The sequence below is a fragment of the Marmota monax genome, unplaced genomic scaffold (genome assembly GCF_021218885.2).
Source record: "Marmota monax isolate L192 unplaced genomic scaffold, Marmota_monax_Labrador192_F-V1.1 WCK01_AAM20220418_F8-fsc00003, whole genome shotgun sequence".
Classification (NCBI taxonomy): domain Eukaryota; kingdom Metazoa; phylum Chordata; class Mammalia; order Rodentia; family Sciuridae; genus Marmota; species Marmota monax.
Window position 1 is genome coordinate 4143982 of NW_026694084.1, and position 20174 is coordinate 4164155.

The window sequence follows — 20174 nt, forward strand, 5'->3', positions numbered from 1 at the left end:
CCTCTGAAACTGTGAGACCCAAATCAACTTTTTCTCCTCTAAAATTGTTCTTGTCAGGTCTTTAGATCACAGTGGTGAAAAAAGCTGACTAAAACAGGCATCTTTGTAAAGGATTTACACCTGTGTCTATCTGGATTTGTCTGGTTTTATGCCAGTACCATATCACTTTTGTTATTAAAGCTCTGTAGTATAGATTAAGGTCAGGTATTGTGATGCCTCCAGCATTACTCTTATTGCTCAGTATTGCTTTGGCTATCCTGGGTCTTTTATTCTTTCACATAAATTTTAGGACTTTTTTTCTAGTTCTGTGAAGAATGTCATCAGTATTGTGATGAAAATTGCACTGAATCTGTGCATTGCTTTTGGTAATGTGGCCATTTTAACAATGCTAATTCTGCCTATCCAAGAACATGGAAAGCTCTTTCCATTTTTTAAAGTCTTCAGTTGCTTTCTTCGGTGTTCAGTGATTTGGAGATCTTTCTTAAATCACTGAACACCGAAGAATTTATTTTCAGGTTTATTATTATTTTTTATGTGTTTGGGAATGGAATTGTTTTCTTGATTTCTTTCTCAACAGAGTCATTATTGGAGTATAGGAAAGGTATTGATTTTTGTGTTTTATCTTATATCCTGCTACTTTGCTGAATTTGTCAGCTCTAGAAGTCTTCTGTCGTTTTGGGATCTTCTAAGTACAGAATCGTGTCATCAGCAAACAGGTTGACTTACCCCTTTCCTATTTGTATCTCTTTAATTTTCTTCTCTTGCCCACTTGCTCTGCTAATTTCAAGTACTACACTAAATAGAAGTGGTGAGAGTGGACATCCTTGCCTTGCTCCTGATTTTAGAGGAAATACCTTTTCCCCATTCAGTGTGATGTTGGCTTTGGGTTTGTTGTCTATAGCTATTACAATACTGAGGTAAGCTCCTCTATCCCTAGTTCTTTCAGTGTTTTTAACATGAATGGGTGCTAGATTTTGATGAAGGCTTTTTTTTTTCTTTGCATCTATTGAGACGATTATGTGATTTCTCCCCTTAAGTCTATTTATGTGACAAATTACATTTATTGATTTGTGTATGCTGAACCAACCTTGTACTCCCAGGATAAATCCAACTTGATCATGGTGTACAATCTTCTTCATTGTGTTTCTGAATGTGGTTTGCTAATGTTTTATGAAGGATTTTTGCACCTATGTTCATCAGAGATATTGGTCTGTAGTTTTATTTCACTTGATGTGTCTTTATCTGGTTTTGGTATCGGGGTGGTACTTGCTTCATAGAATGAATTTGGGAGTATTCCCTTCCTTTCTATTTTATAAAATAATTTGAGAAGGAATGACCTTAGTTCTTCTTTAAATGTCTGAGAATCTGTTTGGCCCTGGGATTTTCTTTATTGGAAGGCTTTTATTACAGCTTCAACCTCATATATTTTTATTTTTAAATATAGGTTGGTGGATGGAAATATAGAGGTTAGGGGATTCACACTCAAATCTTGTTCACTTAAATGATTACTCATTCATATACTAATTTTACACAAGCTTTTTAAGAAGTATTTAAAGTGCATGTTAAATAGATCTTTTGTACAATTAAAATTAAAGAGCAAGTATTTTAAATTAGTTATACCTACTTTCAAGACTAATGATCATAAAGATTAAATAAAACAATCTGACAAGTGTGACATTAAAGGACATTTTATTTACTGACAGAATAAAAACCATAACTCCAGACAGTGCAAAATGCACTGCTGAACCCAATTACAAAGAACTGGTATTAATACACAATGTTTAAGCAATGCTACACTTATTTTTGGCAAAGTGCTGTATTGTTCACTCTGTATAAAACTGACCTTCTATGAACCAATCCGTATAAAAAAGTTCCATAAAAACAAAAAAATTTAGACAGTGGCTCAAGAAAACAAGCTGCCATTTATGCATAGATTGATGTACAGTATATAACCTAACCAAATGTCCCTTTTGAGTTTTCAAGTTGATGAAAAAAAAGGTGTCCAGGAATACATTAAGAAGGCACATAGTACAATCTACAACACTCTTCAGTCTTCATAACTTATGCCCTGCCCTTGAAAAGCAAATGTGTTCACCATTTTACTTGAGGAAAACATAAATCCACTTTTAAAAAAATAACACACACAATTATTAATTAAAGTTCAAACCTCTGGAGGAAACAATCAAAAGGCAAACAAAACCACTCACACACTCCAAGCCTGAACACACACCAACCTCCCCAAGTACTGGTTTGGTTTTTTACACAAGTCCACCTAGAAAACTAAAACTTCAGGCAAATACAGAGCAAAATTGGGCATTTAACAATTATACATTTAAAAAAAAGTCATATGGAAATTTTTCAACAATATACAAACATTATCCACATAAGCTGCCTTCCTCTGAACAGGAACTTCTCTTTCCACATAAAGGATACTGTTGCAAACAAAAGTTCTCCTCATCTGTACCTTGTAGGTACCCCTTTCCTCCACTTAAACCTCTTTAATTGGTGTCAGATTTCAAGTGAAATTGCTACATGGCAAGACTGACACCATTTTATTATGTAAGTTTTCTAAATAAAGCATTTTATATAAAATTTTAAGCTTTAAAATAAGTACATAGGGATGTCATTAATAATACATCAGCATGGCTGATAGCTGTGAAACTATCCATGATAGGTACCCATCTTTAAAAGAGTCTAACTAGTATTTATGGGCCTTATAAAATAAAAGATAATTTCAAGGTAACATAACAAACATACTAGTATCTCCTAGTACAAGGAGCAGTCTCTTAACTGATTTGAAAACAGAAACAAATACTTGGAAACTTTTCTCACTAATCTATTTAAATGCAGATATCTGTCTTCTAGTTGGGTTCCTTCATTTTTTGCTTCCAACTCAAAGAAAATAAGAATAATGAAGATGTCCTTGCTCTTTTTTCTTAAGAATATAAAAAAGATGATATATTTCCTTAAGGAGGAAGAGACAGCAAGGTAATTCAAATTTCAACAAACTAGCATTACAAAACCAGTCTACTAAACAGATCTGAGAAGCAAAAACAACAGGTAATGCTGAATGGCCCTCTCAAGTTTTAAGTAAACTATCTTCTTGCTAGAATCAAAGAACTGATAGAACAGAGAAGGTATGTAAACAGGAACAGTCTGTATGGGAATTGGAAAAATATACAGGAAATTAATGTGTTTGTGCTTGTGTGTGTGTGTGTGTGTGTGTGTGTGAGTGACATCTCCCTGCAACAGGAAGTCTAAAATCCAATCATTTTGCATTTTCTGCAAAAAACTTCCCACCCACCCAGCCATATAAATGCATTGCTACAGAAGATAAATAACAGATAGCAAATCTTCAACTTATAGTGCAGAACATAATTTGATTAGCTGAGGAAGAAAAATAAACATAGGGTACACATTAAAAAATATTTTACTAATGAAAACATAAACTTTGAGGAATGTGGCGCATTATTAAAAGTCAGAAATCTATTCATGAAGCACTGCCTGTGTGCACCACACATTCCAGACTTTTTCCAAGTAACATTCTATGGTATCAGTTTAGAAACAGTCAGAGCTCCCAAATTCAGAGGAATCTTATTTCTCACTGCCTGAACTTTTAAGTAATATGCACAAATATGCATTGTAAACCACTAATAATCACAATAGCAAAAATAGCAATCAATTCACAAAATGCTTTTTGGCCATGTTTTAAAGAATATGTAATAAGTCAACATCATTCTTTTGTTGGTCTTATGTCTTACACATGGTCAATACCTCTTAAACATCTCATGACCAAGAATTTCAGCTGAATTATATAACCATTTTATTCAATTCTTACATGTACCAATTTTAGACAGAAATCTTAGATACTGACACAAAACCACAGTCTTCCATCACAGGTGGTATGGTAATCCTAATTCTGAAAAAAAAAAAAAGTCCCAGTGACTGAATTTTTTTGTTTTCCAGGTACAAAGCATAAAAAAACAAGGCCCAGGTAAGGCAAACAAAAAGTCAATAACTGTTAGAGACATAAATGTATTTAAGGTATCAAGAAGTCTGAAATAAAAAGTAGTTTAAAAAAAAGATTATTGCAGTTTTATATACAAATCTGTTCATGCCGCCTAACAAATTCTCATGACTGAACTTCTGTGGCTTGTGGGGTACTAACAACTCTCATGCACTGTATGAAAGTGGCCCCATGAAGGCAGAAGTTTAGGTCCAAAAGACACCTCTCTGGTTTGTTTTCGAGTCACCAGTGTGAGGCCCTAAAACAGACACAGTGTAACACACACACTTTCATGAAAACTCTCCCAACTCTGGTAAACACAAATATTAACAAATAACTTCTCAGTTTGACAAAACTTTACAGACTTGGCCCCTAATTAGAAAATAAATAAATAAAAGGGGAAGTCCTTAGAAAAGGGGAATAAAAAAAGAAGGGGGCTCTAGACTCTTGTTCTAAAGAGACGTCTGGCACTTCATCACAGCCAGTGGAAGAACAATCTAAACCACCAACTAACTGCATGTTTGACCTTTTCCAACTCAAATGCCCCAGTCGTGTCAGAAAAGAGCACAGCTCTTCCCTGGAAGTCTCCCAGGGTTCCCTGCATCAAGCTGCTGCAGGGTTAATGAAAATATAATACTTCACAGGACTTTGTGCTGCTTTTTCCTTGAAAGCATTTCATAGACATGTGCTCATCTACTAGGGTTGCAGAGGAGATGGACAAATAGGCTGAATGTGCAGGCAGTGCTACTGTTCTGTGGGTAGCATGAGCTTTCAACCGTGAATGCATTTAAGTTAATTTCAGAGGAAGCCAGCAAGGGTGTGGACAGTTCCGCAGAAGCCATCACCAGAGTGAAAAAATGAAGCAACTGGCTAGAGGTACGGAAATAGATTTTTCTGTGTCGAGTTAACTGGCCTTCGTGTGAGTTGAACCCTGCACCCTGGCCTCATTAGCACCAACACTGTGAAGAACAATGGTGGCAGAAGAACTGCGACAGCCCGCCATCACTAGATTCAGTAGAAAGGCCCTTGGAAGTTCACACGAGGTTCAGTTGTGGACAGCCCCATTTCCCATCAGTATGCGATCCTCACAACGACCCTGTGAGGGAGGTAAATGTTACTACTCTCCTGTTGTGGAGGAAACAGAGGCCAAAGTGGTTCAAGATTTTGCCTGAAGTTAAAACAAAAAATGAAAGCTCAAGGAAGCCACCTGTCACTCTTCTCACAGGCACGATGAAGACATCACCAGAAGTCCCTCTTCACCCTTGCTTGCCCCTTGGCAGGACAAGCTCCATGTCAGAGGGTTTTCACTGTGTCTAGAAATAAGAAGTCCATCGCTTTTCTTGTGGGCAGATAGAAATATGAAAAGTCACTCAAGTGTCTGGACAAGTACATCTGAATTTATAGCTGCTATGAGGAGGAGTGGGCAGAGTGGCAGGAAAGAATCCAAACAACTTAAATATGGACTAATGGGTTACTTATAGACATGGGTTTTTTCAACTATAATTTCACAGGTCTAATTTCTTCCCTCTGCACATGAGACAAGTGCTTTTGTCCATGAAACCTGATCTGTACCACATCACATAGTCCCATCGGAATTGCTGAATGACTGTTCACTAAAGCTTAATGTACCTGAATTCCACAATGAACTGCATGACTAATCTGGAAAAAAATAATCACATACAGAAAATATCAAGTTTTCTTTCAAAAGAAAGTCCAGCCATAATTCCATTATATCCAATGGCAACTATCACCTGTTAATGCTCATGTTAGTGTGTAAAAATGTATTCATATTATACAGAAAAGATTATCAAGTACTGGTCAATAAAGTGTATGGCTGACCCTGAGAATAAATTTTTGCTTACTCAAAAGATTAAGTAATACAAAATAAAATGAAAATTGTAAGATGCCTATTCTCGTACTTGGGGGAAGAAATGTCTTTAAATTGCTGACTAACCTGTGTACACCTTAATAAATTCAAAGACATCCCCAAACACCAAACACTGTAATTGTATTGATATGTTTCCAAAAATATCCTGAAAAATTTTACAAAAAAGTACATGTTAGGAGCAAGGCATTATGTGAAACACAGCATAGAAATCTGGTTTTTAAGATAGTGTCTAAATACACTGATAAACTATGTGATTGGTCATCAATTGGCTATAAAGAGACAGCATTTTCATTGTACATATACGTACATCCCACACAGGTGCACAAACCAAGAGAAACCAACCAGCAAAACTTGAAATTCTTAGTAATTGTACTGACGCGGGCAGGGCTGATGAACCACCCAGCCACTGTGCCTGACTTGCCGGGAGTGGCAATCCCTGGTAAGATTTTGGCGACGAAGACTATTTCTGTTCAGAGACTGCCTTTCACCATGTTCTTTTATCCACTGGGAAGGGCGAAAGCTCTTGGGTTGTTCCAGAAAAGTTGTATGAGCAGCAAGAGCTGCAACATAGCAGTGGATGTGTTGCCCCACTTCATTTTGGGCTTCCACTCTGAAACAGAAAAGTAAGATGCATTGAAGAGCAAAGTATGTGATTAAGGAAACTCAAAAAGACATTTCACAATTCAGTTGGACACATTGATTTGTGGTTAGATGAGTTTATATTTTGTTACCATACTGACTGATAGTGGTGGAAAGTAGAAGCCAAAAAAATAATTTTTTTTGGCGGTGGGGTACCAGGGATTGAACTCAGGGATACTAGACCACTGACCACATCCTCAGCCCTATTTTGTACTTTTAATTTAGCAACAAGGTCTCACTGAGTTGCTGAGCACCTTGCTTTTGCTGAGGCTGGTTTTGAACTTGCAATCCTCCTGTCTCAGCCTCCGGAGCCACTGGGATTATAGGCGTGCACTACCCTGCCTGGCAGAAACCAACTTTTTAATAGTTGGTTCACAGATGAAGCAGACTGTACTCTAAAAATATGCTTTATACTTTGAAAGAATTAAAGCAAGTTTTTCTAGTCAGGGAACTAACATTGATTGAATTTCTGTATTTGCCATCTTTTTTGGGGGAAGTATTATCTATTTTTGTTCTTACCATTATCTATTTTCCTTTTTCTTTTTTGCACAGTACTGGGGATTTACATAAGGGTACTCTGCCATGAGCAATATCCCCAGTCCTTTTTATTTTATTTTTTTAAACTTTGGTTGTCTATGCTGGCTTTGAACTTGTGATTCTCCTTCTTCAGTCTCCTGAGTAGCTAGAGTTACAGATGTGTGCTATTGTGCAGGGCAGTCACTTTATCTTAAAAAGAAAAAAAGATTTTTTTTTTTTTTTGGTACTGGGAATTGAACCCAGGGACTCTTTACCACTCAGCTACACTCCCAAATCTTTTTATTTTTGATTCTGAGACAGAGTCTCACTAAGTTGCCGAGGCTGGCTGTAATCCTCCTGCCTCAGCTTCCTGAGTTGCTGGGAAATAGGTGTGTGCCACTATGCCTAGAAGGAAAATATTTTAATTCTCAAATTTTACTTATCAGAATGAACTATGCCAAGAGCACATTCACAGATACTTTCTGCCTACAAATAAAATGTTCTAGGAAGTATATTTTAAGCCCATATTTCATGGAAGTATATGCATAAGGAAATTCTACTGACAACATTTTTCTAGCCAGAAGCCACTGCTTATTATAGAGGACAACTCCAAATTTTATTTATATATGATAAGGCATATTCTGGAATGGCATTTACTGTTGAGGTTTCAAGACCCTTGAGGAACACATCATCTTAAAACATGGCCACACACCACTACGGTTATCGTGTCTTCTATATTAAAAGTTAACCAAGTAGGATTGGTCTAGACTATATTAATATATATCATAAAGAGTTTAAGTTTCTATTTTTTTGTAGTACTGGGGAATCAAACCCATGGCCTTGCACATGCTGCCCAAGTGCCCTCCACTGAGTTAAACATCTAGCCCAAGTTTCAAAATTGTTAAGGGTTATTTTACACAGGAAGGGCAGTTGAATGTTTTGCCTAAAATCACTTGAGGAAAAATACTTTTAACACACAAACACATGTATTTAAATTTGAATTAAATCAGGTTTCATTAAGAAACTGATAGAGGGTTGGGAGTATAGCTCAGTGGTGGAACACTGGCCCAGCTTGTCCAAGGCACTGGATTCATCTCTAGCACCACTCACAAAACAGAAATAATAGGAGTTGACATAAAGAAAGTGGTTTATAAAAGGTGGGCATTTGGGTATCTAGCCTCCCTATGCAAACTGGTAACAGAGATCACACAGTCTCAAAGTTGAGTATACTTACTCTGTGCCCGTGAGTCTTATAAGCAGCTTTTCCTGGCCCTACAAATGTTAAATGGTGAACTATTAAATCACTAGTAAGATTTAAAATGCTATTTTAATTTTATTGTTAGGACGTGGTCAACTTTTCTTTATTAAAACTAATTTACTATAGGTCATTAAAGGCACATATATTAAGATTATGAGAGCTCATAAACTTTCACAAACAATATTCATAAAAGCTAAAATGCATATGCCAAAGCTCATTATAATTATAAAGCACCTTATTTTTATGTGCTTTATGGTAATATCCCTGAGGACAGCAGCATGGTAGCAATTTAACTTTTGAAAGATATATGGTTTATTGCCTTCTTAAAAAACATAGATTTTGTTGTTGCCGTTATTGTTGTTTTATGGTGCTGAGGATAGAACCCAGGGCTTCATGCATGGGAGGCAAATGCCCTACCACTGAGTTCTATCTTCAGTCCTTAGAAAACACTGATGTTTACTACATAGCTAGCCTCCTAATTTTTCAAACACCTGGTTCTATCTGGATATAATGGGCCTTAGAATTTCAAATCCAAAAATATGAATGTTAAAAAAAATTAGCTGCTATCATTAAACTATAATAATCTTCAGGATTTTCCTATGTGCAAAAAAATTCACATAAAGTTTAGTGCATTCTTTTGATAATTTATAGAAAAGTACCTATTTAACTATTCTATATAACGTGAATACAAAAACAAACAAGATAGAAAAACAACATTCTCACTGCATCAAAACTACAAATGCATAACAACCAAATGCAGTACATGGTCCTGGATTAGATGCTGGTTTTGGACAAACTTGATATAAGAAAATGTCAGTATAATTTGGCTAGCAGTATAAAAATTTGTTGAAGCAAAATGGGTACCACTGTCTAAATAAACAGGTTTTAAATAGTATATACAGCATGGTCCATTTGGGGTAAAAGCATTTGTGTGGTTATGTAGGTATGGGTACACACAGGAAAAACAATCTGCCCTAGGCTATGTATATACCTTTGGGTCATGAGAATGTCATTTCAATTTTTTAAATGTTTGCATACTTGCATTTCCTTGGCTTCTGTAATACTGAGTTATTTTACAAAGCTGCATACTACAGACATATACATGTACTTTTAAAAATGAAAAGTAAATATACAAATGCCAGTAAGTTTAAAGTTAATTATTAATCATGCTAAATTCTTGAGTGAAATTCCTCAGAGGTGAGACCAGAATCAAAAGGGAAGAATATTTAAGAAGTGGAGAAATTTTAAAAAACTACGAAGCAACTAAATCAAATATCACCTCCAAAAAGTTATAGTTTAAATTTTTGTTGGAATGCCTGAAGCACCTCTTGATAAAATTATGGGGCTGAATAAGTGCCAGTTAGATAAACATCTCCCACCAAAGATCTTATCCAGTCTACAACCTATATCACTTAACTATATAAGCACATTGTTTTTCATTTTGGTATAAGCAAAATGAAATATGTTTAACCTCAAAAAAGATCATTACAATATTGAGACTTGAGAGGGCAGCAAACTCTGGTACGGTTAAAGAGCTTCCTGGGCCTTGTTTATATTTGGCAAACAGGAAACAGAATATATACACAATGGTCTTGTTAGTGGAGCCAGGACCTGGACAATCTAGAAGAGGCCCTTTAGATAACAGTGAATTGCTCTAAAGTATCCAAATTCACCTGGACCTTTGACTTATAAGTTGGTGCCAATATCCCCCAAATGCTTCAATGTCACAGGGAACATTTTATTGAAATGCATAATGGATTAGCTGGACTGGGCTAATTAACATGGTAATGGGGCTTTATTTAGTGGGTGGGGGCAATCTCAAACATATTCCTTGGATATGTTCTCTGATAAAAGCCACATAATATCTGGAAGTCTGTTTTGGAACATCATAATCTTTACTCACTGGGTACCTGCCAGAATTTACCAGGCCCTCTCTCCCCATCTGCCATTCAGACAGAACACTCAGGCCACTTGGACCCCCAGAAAACAACAAAACATCATTTTGGTATGAAATCTTTCCTCTGTAAGGCAGAAGATAATTCTCTGAACAAATATTTTGGTAAAGCAGCTTTTGTACTTTATGTTTAAGATTTCTTAGGTTTTCATTGTTAAGCACCATTTAATGTGGCCTAGCTAGGAATATGTAGAAAAAAGTAAAAGACATAAGACATACTATACTGTTAAGTGTGTTAATACAGACTGTTTGGCTGAGTTTGATACTCTAGATGATCTAGTCTATAATGTGCCAGAATTATATTCTAAAATACTTGGCAGAAATGCCAGTCTTTTATTTTCCTTCATAGCAGAATTTTATCATACAATTTTATAAATGAGAGCTCTCTATTATATAACCATGCTACTACTTTTCAAAAAATCTTAAATGAACAAATTTTTATACCACTGACCACCTGTGCACTATATGCACATGCCTTCCTAAATCTCTAAACGAATCACTTTTGCATCTCCTAAAAACTTATCTTTGAATTGTAGCAGAAATAAAGAGAACACATGCTCAGCAGACTATCTGCAAAGAATAAATTATTTGCAACATACCTGGGACTACTTGGGTTATGAAATTCATCAGTCCCACAGCTGGCCTCACTGAGCCCAGGGCAGGAGTTATGCACAGCATAGACAGACATGCTGGGATGTTCGATGAGAAGGTTTTCCATAGGACTCGTTTCCACCTTGATAGTGGTTAATCCACCTGCAGTAAAACATGGGGGAGGGGTGATAAACCAGCTCTCCTCCATTGGACAGGACTCAAACTGGAGGAAACAGGAATCAGTTGTATCAGCCAAGCACTCCAGAGATGCAGGTAAACAGGAAAAGACTGAAGGGTGTTCTGTAGGTGACTCTTCAGTGATGTCTTCTTCTTCCTCTTCCTCTGCTGAGAAACTAGTGCAAGTGTCTAGATAGCAGTCCACATTGCAGTTCACATCCACGGGAGGATGATTATCACATTGATCAGTCACAGTGGAGCCACCCATCAAATTCACAGCACAGAAAAAGGAAAGACAATACTGTTAGCTGATGCTCACATTCCTCCCTTTATTTAGTTCAGAAACAAAACCATTTATATTTTTTCATACTTATTATAAAATAATTTTCCAGTACTGTGTATATGTTGGGGAATGGGGGAATATTATATCGGCTTTGCAGGAATGGTTTTAGGGCTGTTTCTATTCTGCTAAATAAACATATAATGAGCCATTAAGGTTCCTGCTTGTCTAATATGAGGTTTTTCTATTAAAGGGCCTCTGATTGGATCGGGCTGTACAAGTGACAAAACTGGAAAGTGTGACATCAATCAATTTTACTGACTGATCATCTGGGCCAAAATGTTTGCCAAATTTTGTTTCTTTAGACAATGTTTGTTTACTCACTTCTTTTTTTTTTTTTTTTTTTTTTTTGGTGCTAGGAATTGAACCCAGGGCCTTGTGCATGTGAGGCAAGCACTCTACCAACTGAGCTATATCCCCAGCCCTGTTTACTTACTTTTAAAGCTTAAAAATCATCAGTTACTGGTTTACTTAGGCAAAAAATGATATGTGAGAGTTTCTACTTTTATTGTGAAGATTTATCCTTGAGTATACCTTACCAATGAAATCAACAAGAATCCATTCATCATCTTCTTTCTCGCTAAATTCTGGTTCATGGTTAGAAGAAGTATTAACTTCACCCACAAACATTTTATTCAGCCTCTGGAACATTATTAAGGCAAGATTGAGACTTTGGCTGGGTGTCTTTATAGCTGAGATTTCAAAATCCTATCTTCAGTTAGCCCAACAACGCAGACAGGTGATTAAAGTGCACAGGGTGCTTATTCAACTTAGGTGAGAAGCAATAAGAATCATCATCCCTAAAACAAAACAGAAGGAGGAGGTTATTTCAAATCAGCATATATTTATATGTGGACATTTTAAAGTGCACACATACCCTCAGAAGAAAGCACACACTTTAGCCTACATTCTACAGCTATTCTCTTCCTGCAGGAGCCAAACCGGAGACATGCAACATTCCTTATTTATAAAAAATCATGAATCGAGTATCCAAATGCAACCTTCACATTATCTTAAAATGCAAAATAAAAAGGAAGGAGTTGTTTTTGTCACACCTGTGCTTTTATAAGGGATGAATTTGAAAAATATATTTCAAACTACAGGGCTTAGGGTATAGCACAGTAGTAGAGCTCTTGCCAAGCATGCATGAAGCCCTGGACTAAATCACCAGCACTGCCAACACACACACATACATATATACACACACACACACCACTTTTATCTCAAACAGTAGTACCTCTCTGGTATAAGCAAAACTACACATGAAGGGTCTTGTTATATAAGGCTCCAATGCCCAGAAGTCTTCCAGTGAACATAGCAACTGTGCCACGTGACCACAATTATACCTGGCGCCGTCTTCCCCTGGCTCTGTTTCCCTTCCATCCTGTACTTCTTGTCTATGACTACATTTAAAATCTACAAGCACTGCACACTCTGGCCTCTAAGACAATTCCTATATCTGGCATGGAGAGATCTACACTGGAGAAAACTGAGCTGGGCAGCAAGTGGAGCTGGAGACACCATTCCCTGAGGAGCAGCTCAGCAGGGGGTTCAAACCCTGGCTCTCTGCTTACTCACTATGAGATATAGAAGCTATGTGACTTCAGTTGTTAAGAGTTCCTACCTCAGGGAGTTCTAGTGAGTTCTAAAAGAGGAATTCCAGTTTGCTTGATCTTGTCAGAGATGCAGATTTATTTACGCATTTTTACCTGGTTACTAGATAGTATATCAACCTGCTCACATATCAAAAAGAATTTCAATTCCCCCCCCCACACACACACTTATTCATCAACACTGCCCTTTGTCACCTTCTCAGTAAGCAGCAGTTGCCCCAGCAGTCGTTGAGGCAGACAGCCAAACAGTTCCTTCACTCCTTTTGCTGACTCCTGCCCACTCAGCTCTCATCCAAACTACCAGCAAGCTCTGTGGACTCTGGGCTGCACAGGTAGCTCAAATCTACCTACTGTCTTTCATCACTCTCACCCTAGTTGAAGACAACTTCCCCAGGGCTTTGCCAAAACCATCTTCTAAAAAGTCTCCCTGATCTTACTTTTGTTAACTGGGTTAATGCAGGCAATATGCTTAGCACATATGTACTTGGCACAAACTTCTCTGTCTAGGTCAACTATTCTTCTGACAGATATTTACTGGGCACCTATTAGGTATAAGGCATATACTGAGCACAGGGGAGATGGCAGTGAACAAGGCCCTCCCACAGCAGGTGACACAACCTGGTGGGATGAAGTCATGCAGGAAGAATACTGGACAGTCCTCCACCTTCCTGGGTGTACCCCTGCAGTAAATGGCTTTAACCTTGAGGAGTAGACAAGACTAGGCAGGGAGGGGAAAACAATAAGGAACTCTATGGAAGCCTGTAGATGAGTGAGAATGTGGCTCAAGATCTAAATGGAAGGTGATAAGAGCAGACTGCAGGCTAAGCAGGAACCAGAATCTGCAAGGCTTTGGAAGGCAGAAGGTATGGGGGGAGTGGGGAGACAGTTAGATTGGGTTTCTGACTTGGCCAATTAAGAGATGGTGGCAAATTTAGGGGAAATAGTATTGCAGAAAGAACAGGTTGGGCATTGTGGACATGCTGTATTTGGGGAGTCTTCATGATAATGCATCTGGAGATGTCTAGTAGGCAGCTGAATATGAGACATTGGAGTTCAGGAGTATGATGTTAGGTGGAGAAGCAGATCTGGGACTTTTCAACACAAAAGGGGAAAGAAACCATAAGAATGGATGAGATTACCCAAGGATGGCGAAAAGAACCTCACTACTCAGTTCTTATGGCAAGAATCAGCTTTGGATAACTTCAGACTCTTGACCTTTTACATTCAGAATAATCATCTTCAGCTATGAAAGTAGTTGAGAGATGTAGCTGATGAGAATTTTGCTGGGTTTAACTTGTTGTGTACAAACAAGACTGTTCCAATTGTTTGGCACAAGGGTAAAACATTTCAAGTAAATGACATTAGGATACTTTGTGGTCACAATTCATCATCCTCAGCCATTAATTAAAAGTGGGTAAACAGGAAGTATTACTTGCATAACCAGTCTTCCTGACACCTTCTGGAAAGCAACATGGCCAAATCATGAAAGCTGGAGCTCTAGCATGAGAACTTAGATTTGGCTGTATGGCCCATGTAAGACATTAAAAGTGGGCTCAGCAGACTGGGGTTGTAGTTCAGTGGTAGAGCACATGTGAGGCACTGGGTTTGCTCCTCAGCACAACATAAAAATAAAATAAAGGTATTGTATCCATCTACAAAAAAATTCTTTTTAAATGGGCTGTGTAGTTTGCATGACCTACTGCAGTATGATAGTTATGTCCCCAAAGATGAACCATTCCAAGTTCTGATATAAATGAATATTTTTGAGCATGTAAGCTAGGAGGAAAAAAGTTTTCTAATAATTCTGGAGAGCATAGTATTGGATTATGAGTCCATATCAGCTAAGTAGCTGGAGCTGCTGGGTGAGGAGGAGTGCACCCCACAGAGACCCTTGCTAGAACTGAATGAGTGCCTTGTCCCCCACTTGTGATGATTCCTGAAGGCAAGGTACTGGGGCCCAGGCCAGACTAGTGGCAACTACAGGGCAGAAAATGGAAAACGTTGCTGGGGCAGCTGCTGAATTCCTAAGTACAAAATGTCCCTCTAGCTACACCTCCAAACCCATGGAGTGGAAACTGGCTTGTGCCTGGAACACGTGCAGCTCTGCCAGAGGAAAGGCTCTGCCAAAAGAACTGAGGAGCAGCACAGGCCAGTGCTTTTTTTTTTAATGCCTCCAGGTGTCCCACGTCTCTTTAAGGACAACCAACCTTAGGTGGGAAGAGTGCCGAAGCCTAGTCAAGTGAGGGAGGGAAGAGCTCATCCTTCATCTCCCCTGGGTCACTACTGGGTGTTTGGAAGGACACAAAATGGAGTCCTGGGGGAAGAGGAGGAGCACTGGCCTGGGTACCAGCAGAAGCTCTGGCTCTAACACAGGTAGCTGGAATTATACAATTCAGCCCTCCTGAGGCTTAGCATCACTGTTGGAAAAATAGGCAGTCAGCACCAAATTGCCTAAAGGGGATCCCCACAGACTGCTGGGTTCAGTGAAAAAGTGAGACTGGTGTAACTACACAAAGGAAAGTTCCTTCAGTCTTGCTTTCTGTGGGTGTCACAAGGGACAAGGAGCTTCTGGAGAGACCATCATACACTAAAACTGTCTAGTGCAGTAGCCACCAGGCACAGAAGGTGAACAAATACGTGAAATGTGACTAGTGCAGTTGAGGCGCTTAATTTTTCATTTAAATCCACTTAAAATTAAAAACTTGATAATGGAGTCAAATTTTGGAAGACTTTCAAGTGTGTCTGGAACAATTAGGGTGTGTGAATCTGCTTTTTCAACTGTAATCTTCAGATACCTTAATACAGACCAAGTATTTCCTATGAGAATTTTGTGTCTGAATTGATATGTTGTGTATAAAGTATACATTGCAGTGCATTTGAAAGACTTAGAACCAAATAAAGTAAAACAGCTCCTTGATGATTTTTACCTTGATTACCTGTCAAAATAATAAATGTTGGACACATTAGATTAAATATTGATAAAATTCATTTCTTTTGCCTCTTTCAACATGGCTACTAGACAGTTTAAAACACACGTGGCTCACATTGTAATTTCTGTTTAACAGTGCTGTTTCAGGAAAATCTCCTTAAAATCTTAAGGGACTCTCCTCCCACGGATGACCCAGAGACTGTCCCTGCATAGTCACTGCTCCTCTTGACCTTGGCTCCCACACAGGGGTGGAGACTCTCAGTGGCGGCTGGTCCTACTTGGAGCTAAAAATCAAAGCAGGGCTTTAGACTTTTCTCTACCCCACACAGCCACTGACTCTTTGATATTTACAACTCTAGGATAATGATAAAACTAAAATGAAAGTTCCAGAATACCATGAGTCCTAGAAGACACATTTACAACTCTGGAATTTACCAAAGAGGTAGGTGTAGAGAAGGCTGGGTGGGGCAACACTGCTTTTCTTTGAGACACCTGCAACCTCTAAGCTAGAAGCAGCCTCAGCCCAGCAGGACCTCAGTGGAGAAAAAGTATCCTTGGCACAAGCATTTGGCGAAGGCTGCTCTGTCAGGGTCCTGTCTGGCTCAAAATACCTCCACCCCTCCCTTTAAAAAACAACTCATATTTTTTATTATAAAATAAGCAAAGCCATATTAGAAAGCTGAGAAAGCAAATAAGTTATTATTCCATTATCTTGTTGCAATTATTGTTAGCATGTTGGTATATTCTAATTTTTTTCTTCTACAAGGTTTCTTTTTATCATAGTTGTAGCCTAGTGAATGCACAATTTTGTATCTTGCTTTGTTACTGAACATTTTATCATGGATGTTCTTCATATTATCACATGAATAGGAAAGCTCTATGGGTAGCTGAGTTTAATACTTATGGATAAGAGCATTCTATTTGAGAACTTAGAATGCAGTTGCTTGTTTGGAAGGTCTTGTGAGTATAACTTATCTTCTCATTTTTGGGGAGGGGTACCGGGGATTGAACTCAGCGGTACTAGTCACATCCCCAGCCCTATTTTATATATTTTTTAAAATATTTATTTTTTAGTTTAGTTGGACACAATACCTTTATTTTATTTATTAATTTATATGTGGTGCTGAGGATCAAACCCAGAGCCTCACATATACTAGGCGAGTGCTCTACCGCTGAGCCACAACCCCAGACCCCTATTTTATATTTTATTTAGAGACAGGGTCTCACCGAGTTGCTTAGTGCCTCACTTTTTGCTGAGGCTGGCTTGGAACTTGTAATCCTTATGCCTCAGCCTCCAGAGCTACTGGGAATATATATAGGGGTGTGCCACTGCTCCTGGTTTATCTTCTCATTTTTGGGATAGGTAATACACAAGAGGTAACACGTGGTACCTAAAGGTGGCCTGCTCCCTTTGAAATTTTGGCTCTGTGCTGCAACCCATGTGAATTCAGGATATTTAGTAACCTCTTGGTGCTCCAGTTTTCTCATACTTAACATAAGAATGATAGTTATATTACCTACTTCTTAGTGCCAATGTGAGGATTAGGTGTGTAACACTTAGAATAGTGCCTGGCACATAACAAGCATTTGTAACTATTAACTACAAGTTCATTCCAAGCTACCTGTGAGCATGTGAGCATCTCTGGGTCTGCTTTACCTGTAAAGTATCTATATAATAATTAGAGCTACAATTTGTAGAATACTAATCATATGTGACAGGAACTTGAGATACTTGTCCCATTTTACTGATGAGGCAATTGAGGCTCAGAAATTAATTGCTCTGAAGCGACAGAGCTAGTCACAGGTGGAGCCAGCGTTACAGCAGAAATCCCTTTGATTTCAACCCCTTTCTTTTTCTCTGCAAATGATCTCTCAGTCTCCTCCTAACCACAACTCTTGTTCTATGAATTTCACAGAAGAGCACTTTTCAGTTGATTTTAGCTGCCAGTAGGCGGCACCAAAAAAGCAACATTTTAAAACTTAAAAAACAAAACAAAAAACAACCATAACTTTGATGAGTGCAGCTGTGGCTCCTTTACAGTTTCAAAATATCAGGTGGCTAAACACACCTTCAGTGAAAAGCAGCCTCAAAAGTATTCTACCACTAGTTTCGAAAAATAAAGATGCTGATTCAATTAAAGAAAAAAAAAAGTCTTGAACTAAAAAACAAAACAAAACAAAACAAAAAAAAAAAAAAAAAAAAAAAACAAGAAAGTGGCCTTTGCTTGTTCCAAGTCTACTCAGTCTGTTCACCCAGTTTACATTGGAGGCTATTTCCCCATGGATCCTGCTGTCTTTCCTCAAAGCTGAGCAGTGGGCAAAGGCATCAGTGGGATGTAATTCATAGCCTGTTAACCTTGAATTTTGAAAGCAGAGCCATGCCTAAAAGAAATACACAAGGGGACAGAAAAGAACAAAAGGTAGCCTGAGAAAACAAAAGAGACCTTGGTCACAGAAATTATGTCCTGATTTCAGGCAAGGGCCTTTGAAAATTATGCTGCCAGTTCAGAATTACAATGGTTGCAACCTAAAATCAAAAGCTTCCCAGTACTTTTTCCACCTACAAATGAAAAACATAATTCAGTTACGAAGCAAGTGATTTCAGGATCTTGGGGGCAGTCTTTATGACCTCTGTTTAATGACCCGAGGGTCACACCCTCCCCCCTTTTTTTCTCAAAACTACTTTGCATTTAGAAAAGGCTGTTTTAGCTAGGGATGCCCAAGTCCTTAGGAGCTACAGATGGAAAGGGGCTCCTCCTTAATCTACTGAAAACTGGAATTAACATACTGAGCAGATGTGCTCAGAAAATACAAATCAAAACCTAGAATGCCCACGTCAATTCATCTGCAACTTTGAAAGAGTAAATATCATTTTCTTTTAATGGGCTGCCTGGCCCTCAAATTACTTAATTTCTCTGTGCATTGGGTCTCCTTTCTATAAATAAGCCAGGCCTGCTACATAGGCTTATTGTGAAGACCATCTGGGATAATGTATTTAAGCCCTCGGCTTAGTATATGGCACATTCTAAGCACCAGTGATCAAAATGATTAGGATTTAAATGACGGGTAAGACAAGTCCTCCTTCCACGGGTGCAACCTCAAACCGTGAAGTGTAAGATCAGGTGGGGTCCTGGAAGAAGCCACCGACAGGCGGACACTCAGGCGGGGGCGGGTCCCGAGTAACGGAGCAAGTTTCCCGGTGCTGAGCTACGGTGCGCGACCCTTTGCTGGGAGGGAAAGCAGAGGGGACTAGGAGCCTAGGGCAGGGAGGCGGCGAAGCGCTGGGCCGCTATGTCCGAGCGACGCGTCCCGGGCAGCGGCCGCTCCTCTGGAGCCCCGACGCCGAGTCCCGAGTCCCGAGCGGGCAACTCCATCCAACGGCCGAGCGCCGGAGGGCAAAGGCAGCAGTGGGATGGAGGAAAAGCACTGGAAGAGGGTGAGGAGGAGGGAAAGAGGGGGAGGTCCTGCCGCGGCCAGAAAAACAGGCCACACTCGGGGGAGGAGGCAGAAACCGAACACCCAACCGCCGCCCAGCGCCGGGGCTCGGTCCGGCCCGTGTCCGCACGCCGGGCCGCGGGGGCCGCTGAGCGCCAGCCAGGAATGGGCTGCGGCGGCGAGCGGGGGAGCGAGAGCCGGCGCTCCCCGAGAGCAGGGCGCGCGGCCAGACCCGCGGGGCTCCGGACTCCGGACCCCGCCGGCGACGCCGCGGCCCGGGACTCCGGCCCCACCCGCACTTACGTGGGCCGGAGCTGCAGCGGGGACGCGGCACCGAAGCACCGCGAGCTCGGGGCGGGCGCGCGGCGGAGGCTGCTGAGGTAGCTGCGGCGGAGCCGGGCTGCGCCTCTTTTGGGTCCGGGACGGCGGGCGTGGGGCCGGCTCCAGCCCTCCCGTTGCTGTCCTGGCCGCCGCCGGCCCGTCCAGGTCCTTTTGTTGTTGTGCAGCCCTCGGAACAGCTGATCGGCCGCTCCGCCCGCCGTCCGGCCCGGCCGCCCCGCCCCGGGGCCGCGCCAGGCTCGGCCCCACCAATCGGCGGCGCGGGAGCCCCGGGGCCGCCCTGCGAGAGGTTGTCACCAACGCACGTGACCTGGCGCCGAGCCGACAACGCTCTGGACTCAGAAACAAGCCCGGGCAACAAAGCCCGGAGTCTAGCGTGCAGACCTGGGCGAGTGGGAGGGCGAGGAGGGGCTCAGGGCTGTGGCGCAGGGCTGGGGCCCCCCCCACACTGGAGCTGCTGGGAAGTAGAGCAGGAAGGAGTGCGAGGAA

General features: G+C 40.2%; 1 protein-coding gene across 2 annotated transcripts; it reads right to left on the bottom strand.

The window, feature by feature from the left end:
* Positions 1 to 1672: 1672 nt before the first annotated feature.
* Tp53inp1 (tumor protein p53 inducible nuclear protein 1) lies at positions 1673 to 19852 on the bottom strand. 2 transcript variants are annotated; one of them, XM_046464676.2, is made up of 5 exons: positions 19650 to 19852; positions 11909 to 12169; positions 10861 to 11218; positions 8284 to 8321; positions 6364 to 6504 (listed from the first exon to the last, which is right to left on the bottom strand). In XM_046464676.2, the coding sequence occupies exons 2-4, from the start codon at positions 12018 to 12020 to the stop codon at positions 8300 to 8302; spliced, it is 492 nt and encodes a 163-aa protein (XP_046320632.1). In that variant the 5' UTR covers positions 12021 to 12169; positions 19650 to 19852; the 3' UTR covers positions 6364 to 6504; positions 8284 to 8299. The 2 variants fall into 2 exon arrangements, with proteins under 2 accessions (XP_046320631.1, XP_046320632.1); XM_046464675.2 differs by lacking the exon at positions 8284 to 8321 and having other exon boundaries at positions 1673 to 6504; positions 19650 to 19851.
* Positions 19853 to 20174: the final 322 nt, after the last annotated feature.